This window comes from Hyaena hyaena, unplaced genomic scaffold (genome assembly GCF_003009895.1).
Source record: "Hyaena hyaena isolate Hyena2069 unplaced genomic scaffold, ASM300989v1 scaffold_269, whole genome shotgun sequence".
NCBI lineage: Eukaryota > Metazoa > Chordata > Mammalia > Carnivora > Hyaenidae > Hyaena > Hyaena hyaena.
The window spans coordinates 1,998,284-2,025,664 of record NW_024080896.1 but is presented as its reverse complement, the minus strand read 5'-3'; the positions used below and the strand labels follow the sequence as shown (position 1 = coordinate 2,025,664).

Sequence of the window (27,381 nt, the reverse complement as noted above, 5' to 3'; positions counted from 1 at the left end):
GACCTACATCAGAGTTTAGACTAGGTTCATTCCAACCCTCTCCTTCTAATTTCCTGTCTTCATTTAGACGGTAAAAGTGAATACCCTGAAACATAATTTCTAATAGCAAAACTGGTATTTAACATTAAAAGGGGGCATCTTGAGAAATCAAATATTTCTTTGAAGAGGAGCCAATGTTCCTCTCCTTTCTGACCCACAGCTTTAACTATGTTTTTATGCTCACAATGGATTTCCAAATGTGGAAATGAATTCTTTCCCACAGACTCTACTTGGACCCATGCAAGGTCATCCTCCAAGTAGGTGGGCCAGTCTTAGAGGCAGTCCAAATGGAGTGTCTTCAAGGGAAGGTTGCAGGGTTTATGACACCAGGAGATGAAATGTAAGTTCAGGGGAGGTTCTAGAGGCCATGAAGATATTAAGATATTTTCCTAAGTGCTAGATTTTTGCCTGCCCTTTCTTTTTAAGCAGAGATACAGATTTTCTTTAGGCAAAAATCACATCAGATGTGGCCATTATTCCTAAGGTCAAGAACAACAGTTTACCTGCAAGATATAGATATATATATAGATATATATTTTTTTTTTCCTTTTCTTCTGTACCTTTCCTGGAATAAGTTTTCATGCCCTCTGATAGACTTCAGCAGTTTCCTTAGAAGCTAATGCAAGAAAAAGAAAAGAAAAGAAAATGAATAGAAATGGTGTACTGCTCTTACCAAAGTCAGTTACTATGCATTCTTTCAGAAGAACTTGTTAGGACACAAATACAGCAAATTTCATGTGAGCGACAAAATGCATTTTTGGTTTGGGAGGTCTTCTTTCTTTCCATCTTCTTGCTAATAAGGTTATTAAGTTCATGTGGATGGCCCTGAGGCCTCTGGCTCCAGGGGACCTGGATTTTACCATTGTGAATATGTATCGAGGGACACTGTTGGGCCCACAAAGAGACTTTTGTTGCAACTGTGGAAGAGCCCTGTCTGTTTACTGGTGGCAACTGACCACCAGTCATTTGAGAGGATGCCTCCCTCTCCCAGTTAGGATCATGTTTTAGCTGGGAGGTTTAAGCTTCTTTGTAAAATTCCCCTGAAAAGTTAAAAGACAATTTCCTCCCTACAAGGAATCTATTTCAGCAAGTATACCAGAATATTTTTTGAGACTCAAGCATCTTCTTTCCTGCTAACTAAACTGAGAATCTAATTCAGCTATTAAAACAGACCGTTTGCCCTTTTACCTAGGCAGCATATTGTACCAATTTTATCTGGGTCTCCAAAGGCCCCACACCTACCCCCAGAGCTTCTAATCTGTGGCTCTGCTGCAAACTGATCCCCAGGAACATCTGTTAGGCACGTGAGCCATTCTGATCGGGACAAGGTTCTTCAGATTAGACCAGTTAGTGTTCAGGAGCCAGCATCCTGTGTGTTGTAGTGCTTTTGTGTTGTTCTCTTGCATTGATTAATTTAACACTATCTATTGAGCACCTTCCATACCAGGCTTTAGGCTGGACACTAGGGGACGGAAAGGAATAGATTCCATGCCCAGCCTGCAGGGAGCCCCTAATTCACTGCTGAAGATATGCATGAAACAGATCATTATGACTCAGTGTAGGAAGTGCTCCTGGGAGTTTCAGAGTCCTCGGTACACAGGGAAAGGCCCCAGTGTCCTAGCCTCAAGCCTTCAAGCAAGGAAGTACCTCTGAAGGTTTAAAGTAGGAGAGCACCATCAGCAGGTTGGAAAGATACTGGGGGTAGGGGGTGCGGGTTGCTGTGGAAGATAGATGTGGGCGGGGAGGACTGGAGTCCACCAGCGAGAAACCAAGACAGCTGTTCACCCAGCAAGATCTAGAGCTGGAACCGGGCAGGTGTTGTGGCAGGAGAGTTTGAGAGTAATAAACAGATCTGAGGGTTATTCCAGAGGGGCCACAGGTAAGACTTGGTTGATTGTTTTTGGAAGTTATGAAGAGGAGTCCAGCAAGACCTGACCTACCTTTCTTGGCCACTCAGTTGTTCTCTGAGGTAGCTCTGGAAACATAGCCTGGGGAGGGGGAATTTGTCTCAGGAACCAGTATGGGGCAGAGGGAGTGGAAGGGAGAAGTTTGAAGATGGAGGGGAAGAAGGTGAGGAGTTGTGTTTCAGACATCTTCAATGTAAGATTTCTGTTTAAATGCTAATGTTTTATGAGACCAAGGGGAAAAAAGTTAAAAGTGCTTAGAAGAAAATCCAGACAGAGCCTATGCGCCAGCCCACCTTGATACAAGAGTGCCCTGCCCACCTAATACTGCAGCCGTATCAACAGTGGCTCTTTCTTTGCCCATCAATTATTATGTCTGTGTGTGCTGTTCATGTGTTTGGTTTAATTCACTACCTTTCCTCCCCCACAGAGCTAGGGAGTACTTGCTTATAAATGTGACTTAGCAATCTTCATTATCTACCCAAGCACAGATGACTCCTTTTGATCAAGAAATAAGTAGCCATGTGCACAGTTCTGAGATGCATACTACTTGTATCTCATTCATGTAGAGAGGGAACTTAAAGGCAAATTATTGGGACGCCTGGGTGGTCTGGTTGGTTGGGCATCCAGCTTTTGATTTCAGCTAAGGTCATGATCCCAGGTTTATGGGACTGAGCCCCTCATTGGGCTCTGCGTGGACAGTGTGGAACCTTCTTGGGATTCTCTCTCTCTCCCTCTGCCCCTCTCCCCTGCTCACACTCCCTCTCTTTCTAAAAATCAAAAACAAAAACAAGGACATAAATTACCAAAATTTGAAAATCCATGCAGAATGTCAGTCACATGCCAAGCAAGGGCATTTCCATTTTAGACCCTGAGAACTGAGGGTCCCAATGCTTGCGTGCATTATACATCTAGTACCTGCACTTCCAAAGTCTGTTCCATCTGCAGTTTAGTTCATGTGAAAGTTGCACGGGTCTTTAGAAAGTTGGGAAAGTTGTGCTTTCCTTTAGAGGCATGGAGAGTGTGTGATATTTGGAATCTCAAGGGGCTGCAGGTGGGAGCCAAGAGTGGTAAGGACATCTCTTGTGGTCTGCAGCAAATTGATAGGCACAATTAGCAGAAAGAGCTGATGGTCACTCCACCCAGCCTTGTCGCTCTGCCCTCAGAAATCAACTAAACAAGCAATACAGCAAGTGCAATACCATTTTCACACAAGCCTGCATCTATTTCTACGCATGTTAACATCACAAAGAGAAGAGCCATCACCTTTCAACTTTTTCAGCTTTAAACACAGCTTATTTCTCTAACCAGCATTATGCCAGGGCGTCCAGCATATTCTTTCCCCTGCTGTGGTAACTACGTGTGACCACCACATTTATAGCTCAGAGGGACTGGAGACAGACGCCTGAAATGCAGAGTTGCCTTTCAGGATGTGGGCGTACGGAGAGGGAACTCTCCCAGCCGGAGGGTGAAGCAACCTGCTGTTCCAGATGCCGGGAGGCCCAAGTAATGAGGTGGAAGTACCGCTCGCTATTACAAATATGGGGGCACGCAGTCGTGGGTCTGTGTACTTTTAGCTATCTGTATAAAATCAATTTCCATAGTGATCAGACATGCAGAAGAGTAATTTCCTGTAAGTCCTGGGTCCCAGCGAAGTGGAAATGCTTCTGCTTGTTGTGGTGATTATTTAAGCCACATGATCTCAGAGGGGAAACATTCACCATTGGCTTAGATTCTGAGTGTCTTGATTTGAAAAAGCCAACGTTTGCTTTACCAAGTCCAGACCTAAAAATTCACCTGCACTGTCACCTCAGTAATTATGACAAAACAGCAAAAAGTACATAATTATCACTTTTTCCCTCAAAACACGCAGTCCATTTCTCCCTTGCAAATGAAGCATTATTGGGGCACCTGGCTGGCGCAGTTGGTAGAGCACACGACTCTTTATCTTAAGGTCATGAGTTCAAGCCCCATGTTGGACATCGAGCCTACTTAAAAAAAATTAGGCATTATCACACGTCTCATAATTTCTTTGGGAGGTAAGGCCACTTCTAATACCTTAAAAAATATTGGGTTTTTTAAACAGCTGGAGGTATTGCTTTCTTCTTCCTCTCATAGTTCAATATCCCATTCCCCGTTAGCAATCCCCAGATATGCATCCGTGCAGTTGGATGTCTGCATAGCGCTGGGAGTCGAGAAACCTGGGTCTTGTCTTTGGCCCTTTGCCTGGCCCAACTTTGTGCTGTCCTCTCCTGCTGCAGTTTCTCCATCTGCTAAAAGCCACACACAACAAATGACACCCACTTCCCAAGGATATTATGAAGAATGAAGTGATAATGGTTGTAAGATGCTTTGAACCTTTCCAAAGGAAAGTGATCTGAAAACACATGTTTTTTTTGTTCACGGAAGAGTGTCTTTTGCTGCTGGATGCAGCTGAACGATGAACTCTCCTCCCTCGCACTTTTGCCCCTCTCTTCAGAGCTGAAATCAAAGGGCACACAAATGGGGTGACCACAGCAGGGGCCAGGCCACCTTTCGCAGGAGAGATGCGAGCAAGAAGTCAACACTGTTTGGAGCAAACACAGGCCCTTCTTTTCCACAAGCTCACCTGCAGCACAAATCACGACCAACGTACCATGATGCCTAAATTCAGCAGAGAAAGAAAAGTGAGGGCTTTGTAGCAGACAGCATAGACGTGGATCCCAGCTCTTCAAGTACCATCTGTGTGGCCTTGGATAAGTCCCTTAACTTCTTGGAACTTGTATTTGCTCATCTCTGAGATGGGGATAATAATATTGGTCTTGCACAAATACTATCAAATGTAAATGAGATTTTTGCTATAGAGCCTGGTACATAGTAGGTGTTCAATAAGCAACAGCTACTATTTTTATGCCTTTACTTGATAATGGCCAGAGGAGTTCTTGTTTGCTTTGTTTTTAGTGCCACTGTATAATGGTACCTGGGTGTGCAAATACTAAATATGGCAAAGCAAAATTCACCTTAATGCTTTCCCGTGGAATAACCCCGGGAATTAACTTATAATAATAAGTTGTTCAGGTTGTAGACTGTAGCACAAATTGTTCACCAGCATGTATATTCCATGGGGAATCACCCTGGAGCGAGTGATGGGGCCCGTTGTCTGCACATGGTCTCTCACTCACCCAGGACCACCCTCCGCATCCATTCCCAGCACCCCACATCTGTCTAATCCTCATGTAGCCTCTCACGTGAGCACATTCACAGTTTCCACTTTGGTCTCCCTGCCTCCAGCCTCTTTTCCCTCAGTTACTCTTCCTCAACTCCATTTTATTTGTGCCATTCTGCAGCCTTACTCAGAGCCTCTTTGACGAAGCCAGGGCCCAGTGGCAGGACTTCAAGGTTCACACAGGACACCCCTTTCTTTCCCTTACCTCATTCTATGTGCCAGCCCAGTTGACCATGCTTTGGACTTTCCTGCTTCAGCTCCCTTTGCCCTGCATGCACTTTCCTTCTATTTTAGTGGTCCTGCCTCATCGCTGGGGACAGCACAGACTTCCTCCATGACATGACTCATGCTTTCCTTCCTTTAAGAAGACTTCTGGGGCGCCTGAGTGGCACAGTTGGTTAAGCATCTGACTCTTGATTTTAGCTGAAATCATGATCTCATGGTTCATGGGATCGAGCCCTGTGTAAGGCTCTGTGCTGACACCATGGAGCCTGCACGGATTCTCTCTTTCCCTCTCTCTGTGCCTCTACCCTACTTGCATGAGCATGCTGTCCCTCTCAAAATAAATAAATAAACTTAAAAAAAAAAGACTCCTCTAACACACCTCCCGCTGTCCTCCTTCTAGCTGTCGCACCTGACACAGCTGTGCCTCTTCCACACGTAGTCCCCTCTCTGCGCAGGAGCTGGCAGCACTGTGACTATGTCTGTTGTGTGTCAGGCCCCGGGGCTTCCGATCCGAGCCTTTCACAGAACCCTGTGCCCACTATGTATATCGAGCGAATGAATGCCCGCAGGCAGAAAGGCACTGCCCGTTCTTCAGTGTTCTTTGGTGAAGACTTGGGCCTTGCTCAGTAACATTCCAGGACTCAACGCCTCAGCCCCTCCCCTGCCACCCCTAACAGTGTGAGTTTAAGCTAAAATTCCCCGAAGGAAATTTATGTCCATGCCCTCTTACTCCTCCATGAGGATGCACAACAGCTGTTTGCCATCTTTTGTAAAATCACTCAAAAATGGCCATGAAGTCACTCCCAGATTTTCTTCTTTAGGACATATAATCCCAGTTCCCTTGACCTCCCTCACAGATCCAGTGCACTCAGCCCTTTGATCCTCACTACCACTCTTGTCTAAATCCTTTCTAAATTCCCTGTCTTCCTCTCAAGTTGTGCAAGGTTTAAGAATGCCTGTCTTCCTAGAATGCCACAGCACAACAGATCTCAGGTCAGAGTCAGCCTCTGGCTTTGGCTTTCCTGAGTTCGCTGGAAGGGTGGAGATTTTGGCCCCAGGGCTCCGGAACCGGCATGCCCGTCTCTGGCTAGAAAGGAAGCAGATGAATGGGTGGCTTAGGAGAAGCTTCAGGGAAGCATGGGGGCGGGGAGGGGGAAGCAGGTAGGCCTCTCAATCAGGACAGACAACTTAGAGCACCAGCAGATCCCCCACAGCTGTTGAGACCCCAGGGCAGGAACCCAGCACCACCAATGACCCACCCTCCTGAGTGCCTGACAAGGTGGGGCCGGTCTGTAAGAGCAGGCCTTGCATGGAGCACCTTGTCTTCAGTGGAAATTACAGTCTATCTGCCTTGTCAGCCTCTCACATTTTGTTAGAAAATAAGACCACTTTGAGTCTCCTCAGACACTCCTCCAAGAGGCCCCTTCAGCCCAGCTTGCCTCCTCCCGGAAGATCAGTTAGGCCTGTTACCGGCAACCACCAAGCTCCAAAAGGAACAGTGATCTGGATTTAAGGTGATCTGAGAACCACCTCCTCTCTTCCAGTCACCCACCCATCCTGGCCCCACGTGCCGCATACACACACAGGCACACGAGTGCACACATGTATGCACACACATGTGTCTACACTGTCATGATTATGAGGGGGAACTTGGCCACTCGCACCTGGATTGATGCTGCTAAATGACCACAAAGTGGTGGGGCAAGGCTCGGGGACGGTGGCACCCAGTGGTACCTGCACACGCGGCATGTCCAGGAATTCCACTGAATCTGGGAACCTGAATGAGCCCAGTGCAAGCAGCCTTGGGAGGTGGTCACTCTCCCCTCCTCCACCGCTGGCCTCTCCCCTTCCCCTGCTGGCCATCCCCCAGATGAGCATCACCTTGAAAATGAATCCAAACCGCTTGGTCTGTGTCATCCCTCTTGCCCCCTGTCTGGTTTGGAAATACCAACAGCTGTGCCCTTCTGCAACCTTTGCCTTGGCCTTGGCCCGGGAGGACCAGCGCACACCAGTGACTTGCTTCTCACTGGGGAAAGAAAAGGAAGTGACAATATCAGTCAGCCCCCTCTTCACCACCCCTACCCAGACCCACTTTTCCCTCCTCCCTTTCCCACTACTGCCCAGCCCGGGAGGTGAGGGGAGCACTGGCCTTCAGCACCTTCACCACGCAGACAGCACTGTATCTTTCCACAACTTCTACAATCCCTTAAAGGAGGGAGGGAGCGAGGGAGCAAAGAGATATTTTATATATATTTTCAAAGTTCTGGAGCCTAACACCTTGGGAAGCTTTTACTGGGAAAGGTGATTTTTAAATTAAAAGGGAATATTTTTTTTTGAGTCCAGCGTGAAATGTGTTTTCACTCATTCCGATAAAAAGTACCAATGGGGATCTTCTTATGCCAGGAAGTGGTCTCCGTTCTGGATTTAGAGAAGTGAGTAAAACAGGCATTAGACCCTGATCTCAGAGAGCTTCGATCCAGCGAGGGGACAGGTAAAGGGCAAGTGGTCACATAAATGACAATCACAAACTGATGAATGCTGTGGCGCAGGGGACGGGGAGTACGGTGGATGTCACACACAGCCTGGGAGAGGGCTTGGGAAAGGCCTCTGTGAGCAGCGATATGGAGCATGAGTGGGAGTTATCTAGAAGTGGTCTGAGGTTGCTTTAAACGTCATTAGCCCAGGAAGACAGGAAGACACAACCTAAGGTCTCTTGACCCTAAATATCCTGGATACTTCACAAACTTAAGGAGTATTCAAATCAGCAGGACCTGAAACCAAAAGAATTTCAGCTGACTTTGGGGCAGACTTAACAAGCAACTGCAATATTTCAAATAAAGCAGAACGTGGGCCTGCTTAAAACAGAGGCGCGGAAACCATGTGCGCTCCTGCCGCCGACCCCGTCTGTGGGCTGACAGTGAGTTGCACCATTTAGGCCTGTTACAGCCCTTCGTCATGATAAAGTTCAAATTTCATTGTGGTGTACTACGTGCTATAGCATTAGGATTTCACTGTGCTGCTGACTCTGGAGGAAGCGGTCACGCCTGGTGTGACCTGCGGACGTGCCCTATCGTCCCTGAATTGGTGCTTCTGACCAAACAGTTCCTGCTAAGGCATCAATAGCACCCCTTATGGTGTACCTCTGATTTTTAGGTTCCATGGTGCACACTCCTATTGACTGAAGCTGCCCTGAGTGTGACTGGGTCTCCCTCTGCACTTTAACCTGGGACAGCATTGTGTTCTCCAGAGAATAGCTACTTCTCTGGGAGGTGGATTCTGTCATGTACCCATAGAAACGTGCTGTGTAATAAGGACTCTGTAACTTTTTAATCCTTCCCTTTTTGTTTTATTTTTAAAGGCTTGAGCTGTCTGTGGAGAGCATCTTCCGAGACTGGCTTGAGAGTTCTGGAATACCCCAGGTACGCCCAACATTACTGCTCAGGAGAGTCTATGGAGAATAGTAAAGCTTGCTGCTTGGTGTATTGCTTATGACAGTGACTTATTTATATGTGTATGTATAAAATTAATCATCTTCCTGAGGTGGAGTATTCCTAAGTCAGGAAAATCCCACCCTTGTCAGCTTGCCATTATGGTGTGTGCCTCTGGCCTCTGCCTCGAGGGACGATGATGCTAGAGGAGGGCATCTGGTTGACCTTGAGTGGTGGTGTTAAATGAGATCTTGCAAAGCGTGGTGTATTGTTTTGAGCTTTGTCACCAGGCAACGCTTCGAGGCTACCAGTGGGTTGAGCAGGTGCCTCCAGCTCTGCTCTTTGGACACAGCCGGATGAGTGAGTGAGCCGCCTGCCTACAGCTCTCCTCTGACCTGTGCCCTCGGCTCCCCATCATTTTCTCGGTGCAGCTAGCCCTTCAGCTCCCTCCTCTGGTTCTGCATCCCTGCCTCAAGCTGGCCTTATCTTCATGAGCCATTTAGATTCATTTCTCTGTCTTATGGACCAGGACCTGCCCCTACTGAAGGTTCTGCTGTCTCCCCCTCTTTCAGCCCATGGGCATCTCTGTGGGAGAGATGTTCCCACCCAGCCCCAGCTTCACAGGAACTGCCTGGCTTGGGGCCTCCTCTCCCTCCATTCTGCCCAGGTCCTGTGCTTCCTGGAGTCTGAAGGGCAGCCCGAGTGCTGACCCTCGCTGGAGCATGGGCCCTGGGAAGTCGAGGGAGGCGTACTGCGTGGGGCTGGTCAAAGCAGCTGCAGAGCCATCACAGTGGGCCCTAGTGTCTGGGAGTGGACCCCCATTGCTGTGAGAAACTCTGCCCTGGGCTCAGGCAAGCAGCCCCCTTAGCTTGCTCGTTTCTTGTTTCATGGCTGGTTATATGAGCTTCCCCTTGGGAGTGTCTGAATGTCAATGAATGTCTGTGAACCATGAAATTAAGGAACAGGAGGGGTTGCTCTCCATTACCTTTTCATCCTCTCTTCACATCTTTGTCCGTTCTGTCACACGGGGGGGAGATGTCGGCCACCAGCCACCATGAACTCATTCCTAAAAAGGACACATTGCCTTCTGTTCAGGGATGCGTGTTACCTGTTAAAAGTTATTTGTTTGGCTCAATCCTTCTGGAAGCAAAAAAGAACAAAATCCTGAGGTCTAAAGAGGCAAAACAGAAGAAGGATGGGTAAGGCAGCACCTAGTCCTGGGAGCCAGTACTTTCACCTCCTGTGTGTTATAATGAGGTCCTGTGATTTCCAAGGTGGTGGCTTCCAAACCAGGCCAATCGCTGACTAGAAAAATCTCAGAAACAAAGTTAAGCCAACTAGCCAAGCGCTGCCTTCTTGTTTTAGATGGGGGCTGAGGGCATTCGCCAAAGCTGTGTGCCTTGTGCTCCGAGGCCAGGCTGTTGCAAGGCGCCCAGACATTCTTTCCGTGGCTTGAAGGTTGGGAATAGTGGGGAGCTCAGAGAGCAGAATCCCGAAATTTCCTGGCTCCAAACAACGAAGCCGCTGTATTCAGCAGTTTGCCCTGAGGGAAGAGGAAAGAAAGAGTCCTTAATCGGGTGCCCAGAAGCAGGCGCACCCCACTTGGGCTGTAACACTGGGGCTGACCCTCTCAGTCCCAGGAGGTTCCCTAATTTCCCCCTGAAGAGAAGGAGGCTTTGCCACCAGCAGGAGGCTTTTGCTTTTCATTAAAAGGGGGAGGGGTGTGGCGAAGGGAGATTTGCCTCTGAGCGGTACATTTTTTCTAAGGTCTAGTTGCGTTTGTGACAGCCTATAGTGTAGACAAGAATTTCTGCTATAAACTGACGAAACCTGCTGTCAAAACACAGCCAGGTGCAATGAGGCCAACCCAGCTATAAATTGTCTTTAAGACCCAACTGGTATTTCCTTGGGCGCTTAACTGTTCAGTAAAAACAACAGCGTCAGACAGAAAAGACCCTGATTTAGTGCACATCTTTCCATTGGTGAATGATCAGACGGCATCGTTTCATCTCTGCGCCCATTCTCTGCCATTATTTATATGGTTGATGATGATTTACTTGCTCACAGCCCTTTCTGTACTCCTTGAGAGTTCCTTCTCGTTTCCACCTCATTGAGAGACTCTGCAAAGGCCCGGGACCCTCTGGTTGCAGGAGCCTAGTGGTGAATGGGACACCTTGTTCTTTGTCCCCATCATTATAATATAAAGTTACAAGTGTGCTTGGCCTGGATTGACAACCAGGGCACTGAAATCACTTCGATGCTCTTTGTTCTCGTTAAAAATTTCTGTCCACCAGCAATTGAAGTCATTCATGACAAAAGAGTCACGTTCTCCTGGTAAAGTTTTCATTCCACAGGTTACAGAGGCCTTTTGTCTTCTCTCAGGGAGGCTTGCCTTGTGGTTGGCCTCGATTTTCCTTTTTGGCCACAGTGAATGGAAATCATTTAAAAAAAAATGTGGAAATCACTTCAGCAGCAATAAAAGTAAGCATGAGCCCCAAAGAAGTAAAAGAAATTGGATCCAAACCTCTTTAAAAAACACCCAGCCCTGTTACCTTTGGCTTTGCAAACAGATTTAAAATTGATTGTACCATTGGTATTATAGGTTATTTCCTTTTATGACTTTTTTCTCTGATTATAGAAGTATTACGTATTTATTTTAGAATACAAAAACTTTGTAATAAAATTTAAATGGCCCAGAGATAATTTTTTTGGATAAATCCTTTCTTTCTTTCTTTCTTTCTTTCTTTCTTCCTTTTTTTTTTTTNACATCTCAATAGCTATGAGATGGTAGCGATATTACCACGGTCATGCCTACGACCACCACTTGGCCTCACCCTTTAAAAATTTTTTTTTTTAATTTTTATTTATTTCTAGGAGAGAGAGAGATAGACAGCATGAACAGGGGAGGGTCAGAGAGAGAGGGAGACACAGACTCTGAAACAGGCTCCAGGCTCTGAGCTGGCAGTCAGCACAGAGCCCGACGCGGGGCGAGAACCCACGAACCGCGAGATCATGACCTCAGCGAAAGTCGGACGCTTACCCGACTAAGCCACCCAGGCGCCCCGAGGGAGACAGAGAATCTTAAGCAGGCTCCACACTCAGTGTGGAGCCCAACATGGGTCTTGATCCCATGACCCCGGGATCATAACCTGAGCCCAAATCAAGAGTTGGACACTCAACTGACTGAGCCACCCAGGTGCCCTGTCTCCCTTTTTAAAACTCAAAATAATATGTTCTCTGTAGCAAGTTTAAGCAATAGCAAAATATAAAATATAAAAAGTAAAGGCCATTATCCCCAAAGATAATCTATGCTTGCTAACCACTTAGGATGAGTCCTTCCACACATTTTCTATGCTATACAGAATGTAGGTGCATATCTTTTAAAAAAAGAAAAAGTTTATTTATTTATTTAGAGAGAGAGAGAGCAAGAAAGAGTGAGGGAGGGGCAGAGAAAGAAGGAGAGAAAGAATCCCAAGTAGGTTCTGTGCTGTCAGTGCAGAGCCCACCCCAGGACTCTATCTCACAAACCACGAGATCATGACCTGAGCTGAAATCAAGAGTTAGAGGCTTAACCAGCTGACCCACTCAGGCATCCCTAGGTGCATATCTTTTTAAAATAAAATTGGAATCTTTTTATTCAAACTGAAAGTTCTCATTTAAAAGTATATCTTAAGTTTTCCATACCCTTTGATATAATTTAAGAGCCATAAATTTTAACACCTGCATAGCTTTCTCTTTTTTTAATTTTTAATTTTTGAGAGAGAAAGAGACAGAGTGTGAGTGGGGGAGGGGCAAAGAAGGAGGCACATAATTCCAAGCAGGCTCTGGGCTCTGAGCTGTCAGCACGGAGCACCATGTGAGATTGTGACCGGAGCTGAAGTTGGACACCTAACCGACTGAGCCACCCAGGCACCCCTGCAGCTGCCTAGCTTTCTAACAAATGGTACCATAATTTAATTTACTCAGATTCCCTCCTCACCCCCACTGTTGGAAAAGTATTTCTAGGAAAGTCACTCATTCTGCTAATTTGACCATTCTATAAATAGATTTTGATTTCTTTTTTGTCTGCCCAAAGGTCTCCTCCCATCCCCTACCAGCCCATATGTACACATATTCCAATCTCTTTTTAAACATTTATATTCAGATGCATGAGAAATAACTTTTCTCATCCAGCCCTTCATCTCTACTTCCTTACTTTAGTTGCTACAGAATTCTCGGACTCCTCTTTTTCTTTGAGTTCCTGGTACATATTTATTAAATTTTGAATTTTTCTTTCCTTTCCTAGCACTTGCCCCATTTTTTCACTATATTTTGTAGGGCTGATTCAGTAACTAAATGTTTTTTTAGCCACCAAACCATCCCCCTTTTCCATCTATTGTCTGCATCAGTACTAAGTGAATCTTTCCAAAAGATTCATCCTCACCAGGAACTTTTTTCCCTGTTGACAGCGGATTGAGTACAAACTCTTTGGCCTGCTATTTGAGGCTATCAGCAGAACTGCCCCAGGCTGTCTTTTTAAACTTTAATTCCTACCCTCCTAGGCATATGCACCACCATAATTTCCAATCTCTACGTGGTTGTTTCTTTGCCACCAGCCTTCGTTTGCCCACGGCTTTTTCTCTCCTTACAATGCTTTCTTTTCTGTGTCCTTACTAAGTATGGTAACCTGCCTTACATTGTTGCTATTTGTGTATGTGTCTCATCCATAGACTGTCTCAGACTGTCTCCTCCCCCCCCCCCAACCCCTGCCAGAGGAAATAAGGGTGTGTCTGACTCATCCTTGTCTTACCTGCTGTGATGCATATAGTAGGTGCTCAGGCTCTATAGCAGCATGGCAGCAGCTAGCCACGAGTAGTTATTAGTGCTTGAAAAATATCTAGTGTACCTGAAGAGCTGAATTTTTAATTGAATCTAATCCAAATTTAAAATCTAATAATTGAATTTTTGTTTGGAACAACTTTGGGTATGTGAACGGATCTACTTTTTTAACTATAAATCTTATGAAATCTAAATACAGATCAAGCATTTCTGGTTAAAACGTAGCACTTGAGGTGGACTGAGAAAACACATCAGATTTAGGTTTAATACCAAAAAAAAGAAGGTAAAATATCTCTTTAATGGTTTTTAAAATATTGGTTACATGTCAAAATGATACTGTTTTAGCTACATCGTAACCCAATGTATATCTACCCGGTAAAATATATTATTAAAATTAATTGTAGCTGTTACGTCTTACTTTTTAAAATATGGCAACTAGAAAATTTTCAATGACAAATGTGCCTTGCAAATATTCCTAATGAACAGTGCTGCTGTTGAAGCTATTAGTTGAATTAAAATCTGAGTGCATGGTGCCTTAAAATCCCCCACTAAATAAATGTAATTGAAAACATCTATATTTTTGTCAAATGTATAGATAAAGATAGAGCTTGGTCAACCCATAGATGCCCTTCAGTCTGCTCTGACAGCACAGATCATTATAATACATGGATGGGAGTGCTTATTCACAGTGGGCATCTAGAAGGGCAAGAATTAATTACCAGCCTCACTTCAGCTCCTAATTTCAACTCCCAGGCAACCTGTTTCCCGAGGTACTAGCAAGTAGCACACTGACTCCAGAGCACCTCACACCCCGTCTCTGGCTCTGTCTGCTCTGAGGGAAGTGCTCAGTCCATGTGAAATGGCAAAATCACAGGCAGCAGTGGTACTGACGAGGATAGAGAAGTTGGGTTAGTGCCCATCACACCAAGTGTCCCAGAGATAGGCAGGAAGCAGCTCAAGCTCCCAGACTTGCTCCTGCATCCCAGAAGTTACGACAGCAGGTTATTGTGTCATCTTGGAAAACACCACTTCTTTTCAAGCACACACCTACAAGTTGCCTAAGGCCACACAAGCAAATGATGGAAATCTCGAGTCTCCTAGGGAAAATGCTAAGGTCACAAAACAGGAAATTCGATAAGATGTGGTGCTTTTAACACAGAGAAAGTCGGTGGTTCATTAGGCAAATAACTTGTAAGCTTATTTTTGCACAGTTTAGGTAATAACATCAATATTATTTTAAGGCCCATTGGGATACTCAATCTCAGTGGTGTCTATAAGAATTCTACATTAAAAAAACTTTTAATGTTTATTTTTGAGAGAGAGAGAGGGAGAGGGAGAGACACAGCATGAGTGGGAGGTGGGCAGAAAGAAAGGGAGACACAGAATCTAAAGCAGGCTTCAGGCTCTGAGCTGTCAGCACAGAGTCTGATGCAGGGCTCAAACTCGCAAACTGCAAGATCATGACCTGAGCCAAAGTTGGATGCTTAATCAACCTAGCCACCCAGGCACCCCAAGAATTCTACATTTAATGGTCATTCAAGAAAACCAAGACTGATTATTTTACAAATTCCAGAGAAATTACATTTTTCAAATTATATGTGCTATAAAATCCTTAATTTTTTCTTTTTTTTAATCAATAATAGCATTTACCATTATGAGGTGTGTTTTTTGGGCTCCTAATAATTTTGCTGTCATTTTTGTCCAGTGGTTCGACTCACATTTTCTAAGTAACTAAACACCTTGTCAGGGATACTTTGAGATATGTTGACTAGATTCTCTGGCCTCAGTTTGGGCAGGACCTGTAATGTCAAGTCACCACAGTTTATCAAACAAACCCCTCAGAGTGATACACTGTTCCGCAGAGACAGGGAGAGTTTTCATTTGTAGCCTGATTTTATTTTTGGCATCTGTGCCTTCATGCTCATATTAGCCCAGGCTACTACAATAAAATCCCACAGCCTGGGGGGCTTAAGCAACAGACATTTATCATCTCATGGTTTTGGAGGCTGGAAGTCCAAGATCAAGGTGTGGGCAGGTTTGGTTTCTCCTGAGGCCTCTCTCCTTCCTTACATACATGCCTTTTTACTTTGTCCTCACATAGTCTCTCCTTCTGTGTTCATAGAGATCTCTGTTCTAATCTTCTCATCTTATAAGGACACCTGTAGGATTAGATTAGAGCCCACCAAGGTGATCTCATTTTACCTTGATCACCTTTTTAAAGGCCCTATCTCCAATATAATCACAATCTGAGATATTAGGGGTTAGGATTTCAACATGTGAATTTTGGGGAGAAAACTTCAGCCCTTAACAATGTTTATTCTCAATACTTCCCTGATTAGTTCCACATTTCTTGTGAATCCCTTCAAAATGGCCAATAAAATCACTTAAGTCATTTTTTCTCGCTATGTTTTATTCCCCTGTGGATGTATATTTTTGGGGTATATAGTTTTTTGTTTTTTGTTTTTGAGTCTCAAAGGACATTCTGTCCTGTGGAATGAGAGAGAAAGAAATGTGGGAAGGCAGGGTCTATTCTCCCAGAGATTACTAGGTACCTGAAGGTCTGTGCTGGGCATTGCATGTCAGTGGGAGCATCTGATCTGACACTGTCTAAATGCATAAGGCACCATGAGGAAACAGGAGGCATTTTCCTTTGGTGTGCCAGTGAAAGCTCTGTGTCCTTTCTTTTCTCTCCCTTTTAAAACCCAATTTCCAGAAAGCACTTGACTCTCAATCACAAGAGTCAAAGAGGAGACTCCAAGTGATTAATAAGGATGAAAAGTGTTTCCTCTCCCTTGAAGATTTTCTTTGTAACTGTGTTGGAGCCTAAGCTTCTACAGAACTGTCAAGCATCCCAGGCCAGATGGATGAGATTTGTGAGAGGAATCTTCCAGGGTCTGAAATCATACCTAGTCCAGTGCCTTTCCTCCCTGTCCCCTCCCTTCTTCCCACAAATAAAATCTGTATAGCTATCCTTTACGAGGGACTATGGATGACTCAAAGATGAGAGAACACAAGCTTCACCCTCAACATGCTTAATAACTCAGTAGGGGGAATAGATACACAAAAAAGCAGTAACTTGTGAAAAATGAACTAAAGTTTAGCATTTGGAAGAAAGAAGTCATTTCCCACGTGTGGAAGCAGGGAGGGCTGAAGTACCATTTGAAGGCAATCTTGAAGGACGTGTAGGAGAAAAGGCCATTACAGGCAGGAGGGGAGCCATAACCAGTGTCTGGTGCTGGAAAACTGAGCATGTATGTCTCAGCAGCATTGGGTAGAGTCATATCCCCATGTGGGGTGGCCGGGCGGATGAACCAGTTTGTCATAAGCATGATTAGGGCTCAGTGGGTAGTACCCCAGGACCAGAGGAATGGAAGTAGCATCCTGGTGGAAGGGCTGAGGCAAAGCAGCCTCCCAGCTAGCCTCACTGTCACTCCGTACTCCCTCCCAGCCTCTGCCACATTCTAACCAAGGTCATTCTGCCCACAGTTATAGAAGGGTCAGTGTATTTTTTTTTGTAGCGATAAAATATATAATCAGTGAACATATTTTTCTTTTTAGAGAGAAAGTGCACGAAAGCTGGGGAGAGGGGCAGGAGAGAGAAAGAGAATCTTAAGCAGGCTCCTTGCTCAGGGTGGAGCCCAACACAGGTCTCATAACCTGAGCTGAAATCAAGAGAGTCAGACACTTAACCAACTGAGCCACCCAGGGGCTCCAGATGAACTCATTTTGACCACAATTTGGAGTAGTGATCTTTCCCCCATCCGTTTCCCTTGTCAGGGATGGGAATCTGCAAAGGGCATTGATTAATTAGGCAGGACCCTGCCAGATTGCTCAGGAACTTTGATGTGATACTGGAGGGTCCATACAAGATTCAGGAGCCACTGAGGGCCACCAGAGGCTTCCAGATGGGCAAGCAGCCTGGCTAAAAGGAAAACTCCTGGATGAAAGGCCAAGCTTCTCCTTTCAATTTTGGTTCTAGGGAGTCTCAGGAAGTGAGAGTAACAGAGACTTTTGCCCCATGGTTTTCAACTTTGAACTCTTATGTCCAGGAGCTGTTCACTTATATGGATGCTTTTTAAAAGCATCATTAATTATCTGGATGGCCAATGGTGTCTCCCCAGAAAGCACATACAGTGGGCCAAGGGATATATACAGGTGCCCTCAAAGTAGGAAGCCACGTGAAACAGGCACAAGTTTTCATGTAACACAGATGACATGCCTGAATCCTGCTAAGTGATGAGGGAGAACACTGAGGATACTGACCTGGATTGAGGCCTGTATCCTTTAGGATCTCAGATTGGACATCTATTTTTTTTTTAAAGTTTGTTTGTTTGTTTGTTTTGAGAGGGAGAGCATGCACACATCTACACTGGCAGGAGAGGGGCAGAGAAAGGAAGAGAGAGAATCCCAAGACCCCCATAAACTGTGAGATCATGACTTGAGCTTAGATCAAGAGTCAAATGCTTAACCAACTGAGCCACCCAGGTGCCCTAGACACCTATTTTTAAAGTGAGCTCAGGAAGGCAAATGGGAATAGCTTTCTCAAGTGGGTTAAGAGCATTTGAGAACTTGTTTCTTTAAAAAGAATAAAAATTCTGGGGGCGTCTGGGTGACTCAGTCCGTTAAGCATCTGACTTCAGCTCAGGTCATGATCTCACAGTCCGGTCTGTGAGTTCAAGCCCCATGTTGGGTTCTGTGCTGACTGTTCAGAGCCTAGAACCTGCTTCAGATTCTGTGTCTCCCTCTCTCTCTGCCCCTCTCCCACTCATACTCTTGTCTCTCTCTTTCTAAAAAATAAACGTTAAAAAACAATTAAAAAAAAAAAGAATAAAAGTTCTGAACTGGTCCAGATGGACACCGACATGCTCAAGAGAGAAAAACAGTATTTTCTTGCCTTTTGAATCAGAAGGAAAAGGAAGCAGGAGCCACTTGCTTTGAAAAGTCTACTTGGCTCCATCCAGGTGATAAAAACAGTTGGTAGTGGCCTGTGCACACAAATAGTTTTTAATAAAGAGATAAGTGTGTGTATTTCCTAGATCCATAGCTTTGTAGGCTTGGGTTAGAGACCCTCAACTCCATGTAGCCCAGTCATGCTGAGACCTGGCTATCAGAGTCATCCAGGAAGCTGTTTAAAACTACAGACCCTGGACTCATCTCTACCCAGTGAATGATGTTCTCCATAAGTAGGGCTGGGACCAACTGATAGAATCCATAATTAGGTCATATTCTAGAAGGTATTGAATTAAAAGAAGTTTTCTTATTCACTGAGTATAATCTAAGCTCTTAGAATCCTTTAGTTTTACATTCCTCCTGAGCAATTCAATTATTTGGGTGTATGGTTTGGTTTATTTGTTCAACCATTATGCCATGCATTGTGCTAGACAGTGGGCTTAGGGAGCTGAAAGGACACAGCTCCATTCATATGCCCATGGCCCATGGTGGCATCTACAAACCATTTTCCCACATGTGCACAAGGGGCCTCTGCCCTGAGTTTGAGACCTGAGAGGAATCAAAGAGGTTAACTTCTCTGCCACATTCAGCTAGGAGACTAAGCCCATTGAAAGACCGCGTGCCTGGAGACAGGAGACTCAGTTATGCCCCACTAGGTCACAAGTCAGCCAGCTCATGTGCAAAGGAGCCAGTGTGATTGGCCTCAAGGTGCAAAGTCTGGTAGTCCATGCTTGGACATATGGGTGTTACCTGGTTTTCAGGCTCATACATATTGTGCAGCTATGAGAGAGATTCACTTAAGTAAGGACATTGTGTCAATCATAAAGAGTGATGCCACTTAACAGGACTTAATTGTAATGATGCTTTATCTTTCTCATAGAGATCTCTGGAAAGAAGGAGCAATGTAAACTCAAAGAATTAGGACAAAGATATCAGCTTCAGGTTGTAAACCTTTATGTCAATAGAAAAACATTTGATTCTATTTTTGAAGAACTGCCCCCTATTCTGTTTTATTAGCCTGAAGGAATGTTCTGGTAGTCTTTAGCAAAGCCTGATTATTCTGTACTTGCATTGTGCTCTTCCATGTCTGAGGAAAGCCCTGAGACCCAGTAGTGCGGCAAGTTGTACACATGGGTGTGAACATGCACACACATGCGTGCACACACACAGGGCCCCTTGGCACTTTGACATTGCACATCGTTGTTGCACATACTGATGTTCAGCTCTGCTACCCATGCCTCTGACAGCAACTCTGACTGTGGCCCTCCACGATCCTTACAGGGACGTCTGCCAGCACCTGCTGCCAGAGCACCTGCTGGCAAGGAAAGCTATTAGGAACACTTGGCTGATTTTAGACCACGGGATGTTTTTTTTTCCTCTTCTCCTTTGTGGAGAGACGTTATGTTGTACAAAATAGGTGTATATTTACTACGCACATGGTATGTGATTCTTGGGTGTGACCTCTATTGCTTCATGGTTAAATATTAGTCTTTTCTGGCGTTGCACAGCCTTCAGTCTGCTTTAGAATCCTAGGCAGGAGCAAGTCTTGGTGAGGAGCTCATTTTTTTCTCCCATGGGGGAGCTGCACCCCAGGAGTGGTGGCCTGATCTGCCCAAGCTGATTGCTCTCATAATGACAGAGCCACAGCTCAGCTCTAAGATGCTCAGTCCTCTGTCCATCCAACTATGGTATTTTGTTTTTAACAGGGTTACTTTTAATCCAAATCAGCTTGATCCCATCCTTGCCTTCATTTTTACAAGACCTATGAAGAGATAATAAATGAATACAGCAGGGAGCTCTGAGCAGTGATGATTTTAATGTAATTAATGACTGCTCTTTTTCCTGAATCTGTTCTTTATTCTTTAGTGGGCAAAAATGTGCCTTGTGCATACAGTAATATGAACCTCACTTTCCAGGGCCTTTCATAAATATGTGTCATGGTGTATACATCTTTCTTCCAATGGATGTTTCTAAATGGTAGCCCTGCATATCTATTTTGCATGGGAAATTCTGGGCTTTATTGCATTGAAGAGTGGGTATCTTTTTTGGTGTGAATAAGTATGACTGTGTGTAGAGATGAGTTTAAGTCTTTCCTTTAGAAAGACATAGCTATTCCTCCCTTGAGATGGCAACTAAATTAGGTAATAAATATCAGGTCACCAAAATAACAAATGAGAAAAAGCAATTGGTCAAACAAGAATGTGTGTTTATATACCTTCTAAAGCATTTAAGGGATGAATCCTTTATCTTCTTGTTTGCATTCAAAAGCAAATTGCAAAGACAGTCCCTGGCTTTTGCCCTCATTTTGTCCCTTACACTCACCCAGAGCAGCAGAGCATTGGGAGGCATGGCCTGAGGGTGACCTACCAGCAAGTGTATCACAGGCCAGAATAACAGTTCATGATTGTCAAACTGCCCAAGTCCGAATACATGTTTAAAACAGGGCAGCATGAATGTCACACACATATCTGTGTATGACAGTTGTCTGTGATTTATTGACGCTTGGTCCTTCCGGGTCAGTCTTCTAGCTTGGGACTTCACAAGCTCAATGTTTCTGCTGCTGATCCTGTCTATTTATAACTGCCACCACCATATCTAAGTGGGGTCCAGACAGTGTGATGCATAAAATGCAAGGCTCCATTATTTTGAGATTAAAGAGCAGGAGCAGAGGCTGGGTGGGAGAGGAGAGTCATTTGTGTCATATCTAATTTGTTGTTTTCACAGAGCATGTTGTAGTGAACTTTTGTTCTGAGAACTTAATCCCATATCGGATGCAACTGATACATTAGGTGCAGCTTTGCAAGCTGTCCTGTACTACACTAAGCTGTGTGACCTTGGGTGAACCACTTGCCTTTTCTGAGCCCTTCATGCTTTTTGGGGAATGGGGGGTGGGGGGAGGCAGTGGCCTGGGTGAAGACCAGAGCTGCTTTTTTACTATGTGCTGTGTCCCGTAGCTGACTGAGGTGTGAGCTCCAGATGAGCCAGGTGGCCTCTGAGAGGAGCAAAGTTGGGATTTACTATTCTTCCAAGTATCTTCCTTTTTTACTTGGGAATCTGTGGAATTGGCCACAGACTGGAAACTTGCCCTTAGTTTGGAGTGGTATTGGGGGAGTTTTTATATGTTTCCTCCTGAGTGGTGTTTTACAAAGGTATACTCTCAAGAAAGCTTGTGTGTGCATTTCTTTGCTCTTCAGCTGGAAAATTGCTATTTGCAAAGATTATTAGGAGAAATCATAGGTAATAATCAATCTGCAAGAGCATTTAGGCTGGTTGATCATTGAAGAATAGGCATTTGCTTCTATTGCAAATCAGTTATTCACAGACCTGTTTGGCCAACAGGAGATGAAAAAAATTTTGCCAGGGTTGTCGATGTCTTGAAATGCCTGCTTGCAGATCAATAAAAGGTGCATGTGAGTTTTACCTTAGACAGTAGCAACTATGATTTCTAGGACACATATATAAGAATACTTATAAAAATAAGTATTCATTTATGTCTCTTGTCCAGATGACCTTGGGGGTAAAAATGTCCAGCGAGTTCTAAGAGGGGAAGACATTGGGGCCAAATGGTCCAGAAGGAGCATCTCATTTTTTATGTTGCTTTTATATTTAAGTCTGTAGATTATTTACTGCTTTAAAAAATAAAACCAAGCAGAGCCAGTAATGAAATGTTTATGAGAAATTGCTACAGTGATCTCCGAGCTTGTAGCAGAATGTTGCAGTGTTCCTTATATTGACAAAGTAGAACCTATTTGGCATTGAGGTATAACAAGAAATGATCAAACCCAGATGCTTTCCTAAAATTATATTTTCAGTGCGTTTATATGTCTGTTACAAAGTGTGCTACATGCTAAAAATATTTTCCTTTGTAGGCTAAGGGAATTTCAAACCACATAGAGGGCTACATAGATCAGATGGTTTTTCTTAAAGAGCATTAAGCGCATCCTGGTTGTTATTAGCCTCGATCTCGCAATATGACATTATTTATGCCAAGAAGCTTCACAATTCACTTCTTAATTTCAGCAGCTTTATTGGCATGAAAATGCATGGAAAGGAGTCCAGAGTCAATACATCAGAGTGGGGGCTAAGACTCCAGGTCAACAAGTGATACTGGGTTGGACTCATTCTCCTGGCCTGTTTATGAGGCGAGGTCATCTTCCATGTCTGGCAGCTCCTCTGACCTTTCCTCCAGGGTCTTCATCTCCTTTTTTTCTGTATTCTCTTCCTGTTTCTTCAGTTGTGTGTGGTCATTTTTCATATTCCATGTGGCCAGGCAAAGGTATATTCTCTCTAAGAAAGATTGCTTTTTCGTTTGCTTTTTGGTTATACTTATTGGAAAGTTGGCTTCTCCAGAGTTCTCACTGAGCTTCTCCTCCTCAAATTGTATTTCTTCATCACTGTCATTGATTTTATAACTGAGGGATGTCTGCCTGGGATATGTATAAATGCTTCCAGTGAATTAAACTGTAAATGGGGGCACCTGGGTGACTCACTTGGCTAAGTGTCTGACTCTTGATTTCAGCTCAGGTAACGATCTCCTAGTTTGTGAGATGGAGCCCTGTGTCAGACTCTGCACTAACAGTGCAAAGCCTGCTTGGGATTCTCCCTCTCTCTCCACCTCTCCCCTGCTGGCTTTCTTGCTTTCAAAATAAATAAATAAATAAATAAATAAGCATTAAAAAATAAACTGTAAATGGGTAAATACAAGAACATGTATGTTAGATAGCTCTGTATAGAATTGTATTTATTAAATCCTTCTCTCTTCTTAATTATTACATTGGTTTTAAATGCATGTAACTACTATTAGGATTTTAGATGTTTTTTATCTAGCACCTGGTCATATTGGTACCTTCAGAGAACAATGTAGAAATATCAAATTTCATTTTATGATATTCTTAAAACAACAGTGGGCTTACTGTTTTGAGTGAGATGGGACTAGAAACAGAATGATCTCATTTATAATAAGGCGTATGAGAAAGAGAACTTGCTTCCTCGTGCCCACCAGTCCTTCGAGAAGGGACGGGCACTTGTTGGTTGTAGTTCAGCCATGCCATATCACCATAGGCTCCATCAGTGGCATCATATCTGTGTGGTGGGCAGGTGAGGCTTTTTATTATGATGTCACAACTCATTGATTTGAGACCTTTGAAAGTTTACTTAGGTTCAAAATATTATACAGGCTTTTGTCCCAGGGTTGGGGGGTGGGAGGAAGAGGAAGGGAATTAGCATCTACCGGCACATCTTTGTGCCTCTTGCTCTATGTGCTATCTCATTTCATCCTCAGCTTTGCAAGACAGATAGCATAATCTCCCATATTATAGGCCTGGAGTGGTTATGTGACATGCCCAAGGTTACACAGCTTCTAGCTGGCAAGGGTGGAGGCATGAGGTCTAAGTTCTGAACTGTAGATTTCTTGTTACACATGGCTTTGTACAGAGATTGTTAAGTCACATTTATAAGACAGCACTTAAAAACAACAGCAGCATATTTAGTTGTACATTAGCATGGTTTCCAATGCTGTTGGACCTCAGAGAGCAAGGCAGTTAGAAAAGAAATGCTCAAATAGAAGGCGAAGCTAAAGTAGACCTCAGTATTTATGGTATAAATTGAAATCCATAATGGTAAAAACAGAAATGACCAGCAGATTGTTAGGCTTAAGAGTATTTAACACACCTAAAGTAATATGAATATAAATTCACTGGGTAGATTCTTGAATTCTGCATATTAGGTGCTTATAATGAGTCTAATAAAGCTTTAATGTTCTTTGTGGTTCTTTTTCATCTCTCCTACCACTGAGCACAAAAGCTGTGTTGTATGCAGAATGGCTGGGTTGATCCCTAGTAGAGAGAAGCTATGTTTGGTATCTAAAGAACAATGAGAGTTTGCTGCTTGGTTGATCAATGCTGGATCAAGTTCACATTCCCTGGCTCCTACTCTCCCACCTACACAGGCCGGGGCGGGAGTGGGGGGGGGGGGGGGAAGCAGAGCAAAGGAGGGAGGGAGGGTGGGTCCTTTTTTCACAGAGAAAGAGATGTGAGCTTGGGCTTTCCTAATATGGACACAGCTGAGCCTGTGTAGCATTAAACATTGATTTAATCCACTGCTGGAGGAAACATCCTACAAAAAGTGAAGAGATTAGCAGCCAATTAATTGCAGCCCTTCCCGTTGTTTTCCTGGAACACCTCTTCTATGGATCTAAATGTTTGGTGAACAAACAGTCTGGAAAATAGCTTTTTCTCATATATTATTTATATTTGGGACAGCCACCCTACCCCCCCCGCCCCGTGATGGATTTTACTTTCCTGTGTGTGTGTGTGTGTGTGTGTGTGTGTGTGTGTGCGTGTGTGTGTGTTCTTACTTCTGAATAGAGGTGGGATGATTTAGGCCCATTGTGCTTGTTTGCAAATTGTGACTTCATTGGGTTCTCTTGGGAGGCCTCTTCTATGGATCTAAATGTTTGGTGAACAAACAGTCTGGAAAATAGCTTTTTCTCATATATTATTTATATTTGGGACAGCCACCCTATCTCCCCCCGCCCCGTGATGGATTTTACTTTCCTGTGTGTGTGTGTGTGTGTGTGTGTGTGCGTGTGTGTGTGTTCTTACTTCTGAATAGAGGTGGGATGATTTAGGCCCATTGTGCTTGTTTGCAAATTGTGACTTCATTGGGTTCTCTTGGGAGGCCAGATGACAGGCAAGCCAGTCTGTGTGCCAATGTTTTTGAAAATAGACCTGCTAGGGCCTCAGACTCCTAATGCATAGCCTCCTTTGAAGGTACCACGAAGCACAGGCCCTCCCAATGCAAATACTTACAGATACCACACCCACTCCATCTTAGGGAATAACTAAAAAGACCTAGGTAAGAGCGTTTGTTTTTCAAGCTACTGACATGTTAACGTATATATTTGTGCTTTTAAAAAATAGTAACTAATATCTTCTGTAAGGCATTTTGCCAGAGTACTTTTCCTATAGTATCCCTATAGTGTGTTTTTCTAAATAAGGAAGCCCATTTGGTAAGAGCCTGGTGTCCAACACCAAGGAAGATCAACCTAGGTTGCTTCCTGTGCAGAATAGTAGCTTTTGCACATAACAAAGAGTCTTTTCCATTGGTTCACACTGACCCCTAATCGTGGCCAGCAGTCTTCCAAATGCAAGACATTTGTTTCCAGGGAATAGGTGGCAGCCATCGGCATAATTAGAACATTGTCTACAGGGGATGAGTGGGAAATAACCACCTCATATATATAGCTTTCCACGTTTCCTGAAAGACAAGGACGTGTGCTCTTTTCACTCAGGATCCAGAATTGTGTTAACCTCAAACCTGGAAAAAACTCTAGAAAGTCAAATATCCATCCATTCTTGCCTCCCTTCTGGTTAGTGTTGAGATGTTCCATTTCTTTTAAATCTTTTGTGTGTGCTTGTACTTAACTAATCTTGCTGAGAAGTTCATCCCTATGTGTAAACTATAGGAAATGCTATGCTGGGTTGGGCCGACAGCATTGTGTCTGCTGACTACGCAGAGACTTATTAAAATAGAACTTAATAGATGGCTGTCCTCTGTGGCACTGACCTTGAAATTTAGATGTCTCCCAAACATCTGGAGTTTCTTAATAGTAACTTGTTAGAGATAGGTCATCATTAAAATGATCTAAACCAGGGGTTCTCAACACTGGCAGTACAGTGGAATCATGGGGGGAGGCATGGGGGTGGGGAAGGCTTTAAAAATGACTGATGCCAGGGTCCCACTCTCAGAAGGTGAATTTAAGTGATCCGGAGTGCCACCTGAGCTTTGGGATTTGTAAACCCTCCTGGTGATTCTAATAAGCAGTCAGGGAACCCACTGAGCTAAAGCCACTCCTAAATAACTTTATATTTCACCCGTGAAACTCTTTAAGGTCAGAGTGTCCATGAATGTTAAGCTTCTGTAAAGAATTGCAGTCGTACAGGTGTTGGAGGGGTATGCAATATCTGTTTTTTGAAATGGCTGTTTCAGTAGAGTTTTATGGTATGGGATAATATTTTATGGGCTGTGTTTTGATCTGACGTTGATCTGATCCACATAATAAGCAACTATTTTAAAGTGAGACAGTCATGGTAGATGTTCCCTAAGCTTTCATGCCAAAGTAGAAAGAATACTACATTTACAGCCAGGAGATTTAAGGGCCACGCAATATTAAGTATTAAATATAGGAAAATTTGGGGCACCTGCCTGGCTTAGTTGGTAGAGCATGTGACTCTTGATCTTGGAGTTGTGACTCGAGCCCCACATTGGGTGTAGAGATTGCTTAAAAATAAAAATCATTAAAAAAAAAGATATAGGGGCACCTGGGTGGCTCAGTTGGTTAAGTGTCCAACTCTTGATCACAGCTCAGGTCATGAGATTGAGCCCCATGTTGGGCTCTGCACTGAAAGCATGGACCCTGCTTGGGATTCTCTCCCTCCCTCCTTCTCTCTCTCTCTCTCTCTCTCTCTCTCTCTTTCTGTCTCTGTCCCTGTCTCTGTCTCTCTCATACATGCGTGCTCTCTCTCTCTAAACATGAAAACAAATTTTTTAAACATACAAAAATCTCCTGAGACTCAGTTTCTTCATCCTGAAAATGGGACTGTGTGAGAAACAAACAGAATAGTCTACATGAGGAAGCGCTTTACAAGCCTTACAAAATTGACCACTCTGGTTCTTTCTACCAGTTCTGAGGTTCCGCTGTCTCAGATATACAGAGAAGTTCAGTATTTTTTGTGTCTTTAATTTTTTTTTTTTTTTAAATTTCTAGGAGAGAGAGAGAGAGACAGTGTGAGCAGGGGAGGGTCAGAGAGAG

General features: G+C 44.1%; 1 protein-coding gene across 4 annotated transcripts in view; it reads left to right on the top strand.

Moving 5' to 3' along the window:
• LOC120240827 (aminopeptidase O (putative)) overlaps positions 1-27,381 on the top strand; it is a 343,553-nt gene that overhangs the window by 233,762 nt on the left and 82,410 nt on the right. For all 4 annotated transcript variants that reach the window (XM_039245665.1, XM_039245663.1, XM_039245664.1 and 1 more), the window contains exon 11: positions 8,732-8,792. In XM_039245665.1, the coding sequence (XP_039101596.1) occupies positions 8,732-8,792 (61 nt within the window). The remainder of the gene's footprint in view (positions 1-8,731; positions 8,793-27,381) is intronic.